The 4362-nt window shown below is 35.0% G+C and overlaps 1 protein-coding gene across 1 annotated transcript in view; it reads right to left on the bottom strand.

Moving 5' to 3' along the window:
* Positions 1-738: 738 nt before the first annotated feature.
* The window catches only part of ich (zinc finger protein ichor), a gene marked incomplete at its 5' end in the record, with an annotated part of 69177 nt that continues 65553 nt past the window's right edge, over positions 739-4362 (bottom strand). Inside the window, 1 exon segment of the mRNA XM_067046629.1 lies at positions 739-3255. Coding sequence (XP_066902730.1) covers positions 1927-3174 — 1248 coding nt within the window. The 3' untranslated portion in view covers positions 739-1926.

Below are 4362 nucleotides of genomic sequence, written 5' to 3'. Positions count from 1 at the left end.
TGATACTTACGTTACCTAAGCTAACATAACCTAAGTTTATAAACCATTGTTTTGTAGAATATATAGGAAATATATTTTTTTCTGACTTCGAAATATTTTTAGAACACAACTGTGAAGTAGGCCATCGATATGTAATGTGTAGTATGTAGCTCATAATAGATAAGGTTGATTCGTTGTAATCAACGTCAGGCCATGTCTAATGTAATATGTGTAAAAAGTCAAAATCAAAATTTTTCATGTATGGCGCTGAAACCAAACTCAAAAATAGTTTTCAATGATTGGGAAATTTTTTTTCAAGTGTGTTTAATGATTTTTAGGTTAGAAAATTTATATATTTTTCTATTTAACTTTATTTACAGCCTCTTATTTAAATTTATATGTAGCCGTATTTTTAGATTTTTTAATTTAAAATGATACTCTCTCTTTCTCAGTATTTGCGAGGCATATAATGTCGAATTCCGTTGAAAATAAATTATAGAAAAAATCATCAGTATATAAACAAGTGTATATGGATTTCAATGAAAATATTAATTTATATTCTTTAATGTGTTACCATTAAAAAAATTATTACTTGACAGACAATAGATCAACAAATTTACTTCAATCTTAGCTCAGGCAAATTTCCATAAATGTTTGGTGATGAAAAAAAAAGATGTTGGTGGGGTTAAATTAAACATAATAATTAGAGAGTGTTGACTATGAATAATTTATTCACATATTTTTATATTAACAATTAACAAAATAACACAAGAAAACAAAGTATATTGTTGTCTTTTATCTTCCATACTCTCCTATTGTTGAATAATAAATTTGTAAAAATATTTATACCAAAACAGACTGTTTTATTTATTTATCTTTACAAAAAATATATTTATATCTATATATAAAAGTACACATTCGCACCTTGGAAGGATGCTCCACAGCCTATTACATTTAATAATTATCAGCCAGGATCAGAAGCCGTCAACGTTAATTTGAGATAGAAAAATAAAAAAAAGGACAGAATAAAATTTTAAATTTACCTTATATGTACCCCTAAATAAAGTTAATTTAATGAAATAGCTATAAATACATTCATACAACCACATTTTCTATTTGTACATTTTTTTTTAAAATCAATTTAAATACTTGGATATTTGTAGATACAAATTACATGCAAACTGTATACATGTATACAGACAGCTCACCTTTCAGCTGAGTAAATGTACAACAAATAAAATGGGCATTAATAACCCTTATGTTATTTATATATAATATTTATATTTATTTATATAACTCTATACATCTATAAGAAATATAAATTAAAAATTGTACGAAAATTGAAAAAATAAACATTAAACATGAAATGATACAAAAATCAACACATATTTACAAAATATTTGGTGAGGCAGCAATCCATCGCCCGTTGCAAAGTCAAGCAGAACTATCAATTTCAAATCAAAATCTTTGGAATCATATTATTTTTTCCCTGCTTAACCCTTCACAAAATATTGATAATAGATATGTTATAATAACAATAAACAAATTTAGACACGTCCAATTTCAGTATAATGTACCCCTGAGGACCTTGCACAATCTTCTACTTAATATTAACAATTACTAATATTTATAAAATATATCATTGCAGTTATATTTGGTCACAACACAATATTATCACAATTTAGCGATGTTTAAGTAGGTTGTCGTTTAGTAAGAATTTCGTTGTTCCACACTCGTCATTTTGGTTAACTTGTAATAGCAATTAAAAAAAATAAATAAAAATAATAATAAAATAAACCCGTTTTAGTCCAATAAATAATTCAGTCGAGTCAGCATCTTTAAAAATTGAGGAGTGCGGTGATGTAATTTCTCACATAGTATTTTTGGATAGAGATCTCTCATAAATAGTATTTCTTTATGTACATATAAACACTGCAATATCCAATGTCAGTCCCTGCCTATTCTTTTATGTATCTGTGCATGTTTAATGAGATGAGCCTTTTGCCTGAAGGCTTTCCCGCAGACTTCACACCTGAACGGCTTCTCCCCCGTGTGTGTGCGGAGGTGCACCTTGATGTTCGACTTGTTGAGGAAGCCCCTGTTACAGATGGTACACCTGTGGACTGGTTTCTCCTTTCCTAGGCCGGGCTCTGAGTAGAGGACTGTGCTGGTTGCTGCTGCAGATTTAGATTTGGACTTGGCTTTACTCTTCTTCCCTGGGGTGGTAGTATGAGGAAAGGAGACCTGCAGCTCTGGTGAAGGACGGGAACTGTGGACGGGGGTGTACCTAACGAGGTCAGAGGTGCTGACCACATGCCCGGGGGGCGAGTGCGCGAGGTAGGGGGTGGACGAGGAAGGAGATGGGCACTCGGAGACGAGGCCGTAAGATATCTCGCCCTTAGGAGGTCCGTTCTGGAGCCGGCTCTGAAGCAGCGGCATGTAGGAGGACGCGGGTTCCCTCTTCACCTGGATCCCACCGTAACTGAGGGGCGGGGAGGCCACGCCGAAGGCTGAGTTGGCCACGAACTCCTGCAGGCTCTCGGCCGAGATGATGGCCTTCCCATTGCCCGTACTCTGGCTGCAAGCTGTGTCGATCCATGCATCGATGTCTATCCAGCTGTCCCTAGAGGTTTCTCCGTTGCTCGCGTTGCTGTTGGCAGCGTTCGAGCCTGGAACTGTCGTGTCTGCGATCGCAGAGCCAATGATGGCCGCGATATCTTCAATATCTGGAGCAAGGAGACTATTATAGTCTACAGCTTCCGTCTTGATGTTCTCCAACGTGCAGTCCATCGTGGACGAACTGACTACTTGATCTGTCGTGTAGTAAATCGTGTTTTGGTTCGTCGCCTCGGACGAATTGTTGTTTGCTTCCACTCTCGGAGGACTGGGAGCGCTAGCGATCGTGTGATAATGGTGGCCTGAAATGCCGTTGATACTCAAGTGGCCGGTGTAGCCCGTGAAAGGAGGCAGTGGCTTCAGCTCTGCCAGATTGTTGTTGTTAGGTTCGGATGACTGTGTCGAGGTTAGCAGTAGGTCGAGGTCGTCCATCCCCGACTTTGAGTTGGAGTCATCCTCTTCTCCTAGCATCAGTTTTTGCGAATTTCCATCAATGAGCATGTGCTCTTGGCTACTCCACGGATTCATGAGAGTGTCGACAGGGAGCCCGAGGATCTCAGAGTCTCCTGTAAATTTCATCTTCCTTCAAGGGTGATGATGTTGGGGGCCGGGGGGCTCCAAGGCTGCAGCTGGTCACGGCGGCCCCATGCCCTAGCTGATCTGCAACAAAGCAAGTGGAAAGTACGGATTAGTTTAATCTCTGGTACTTCTAACCTTAAATTATGTAATCATAAACATTAAAAATAAAAAATAAATTATTTCAAATAATTATTTATTCATATTGATATAAGCTTTTATAAATAAAAGTAATCTAAATTATATATGGGTTTTGAAAATAATTTAAATTTTTTATGAAGGAACAAGTCTGCTTATCAGGTGGATGTAAATTATCCTGAAATAACATTGCCATATAGTACTATTAAACATTAATTAAAATTAAAGGATTTTTGAAATTTTATAATATTTGCAATATTGCACTGCAACACGGCGGAGCGAAAAGGGGCGAAGCAGGCTGAGTGAGGCCCGGGACACGGTTGTGTTAGGCGTGAATTGCCGATTACTAACCCCTTGCTAATCTTTGCAATGACCCAATTTTTGAAGGACAACGTATTTTATTTTGCCAATGGTTTATTTATTGCCACAAAAAATTCATTTATGCTCAACTTTAAATTATTATTAGGCTCTCATTATTTTCTAATGGGCGAATTATTTCGAAACATATTGCAATAATAAGACTTGCCTTTTTGTTGCCAATTTCACGATCTAGATTAGCTATTATTTGATTTATTTGTATATCTCTGGATAATTAATTATTTTTTAACCTAAACTTTTTAAAAAAAATAATGAAACTAAATTAAGCATCATATTTAAAGGTTAAATTATTACGCAACGAAATAAAAAGAAAAGATGAAAATGAAAACAAAAATATTATAGAAGTCATCGAAGAAACAAGATTAAAGGACATGTATCAAAGAGCGCAATTGACGATGGAATGGTAGACTGTACGTAAAAGAAAGACAAGAAGAAGTAGATGGAAGCATGAATCGACGGAATATAAGTAATTGTCATGGAGGAAGAGATTTAAACATGAATTTATTTGAGGAAAACTCCATACATACAGAAATTTTAAAATTAACTAAATAATTTTAAATAAGACATTTTAACTATAGATTATTCCCTATTTAAATCAAAATAAAAAATTTTACACATAAGTGAATTTAGCATGCATAGAACAAAAAATGATTTTATTTCATACTATTGATAAAT

This window comes from Halyomorpha halys, unplaced genomic scaffold, assembly GCF_000696795.3.
Source record: "Halyomorpha halys isolate HHAL.00 unplaced genomic scaffold, Hhal_1.1 Scaffold512.1, whole genome shotgun sequence".
NCBI lineage: Eukaryota > Metazoa > Arthropoda > Insecta > Hemiptera > Pentatomidae > Halyomorpha > Halyomorpha halys.
The sequence above is the reverse complement of the archived record's forward strand: the minus strand, read 5'-3'. Positions and strand labels throughout refer to the sequence as shown.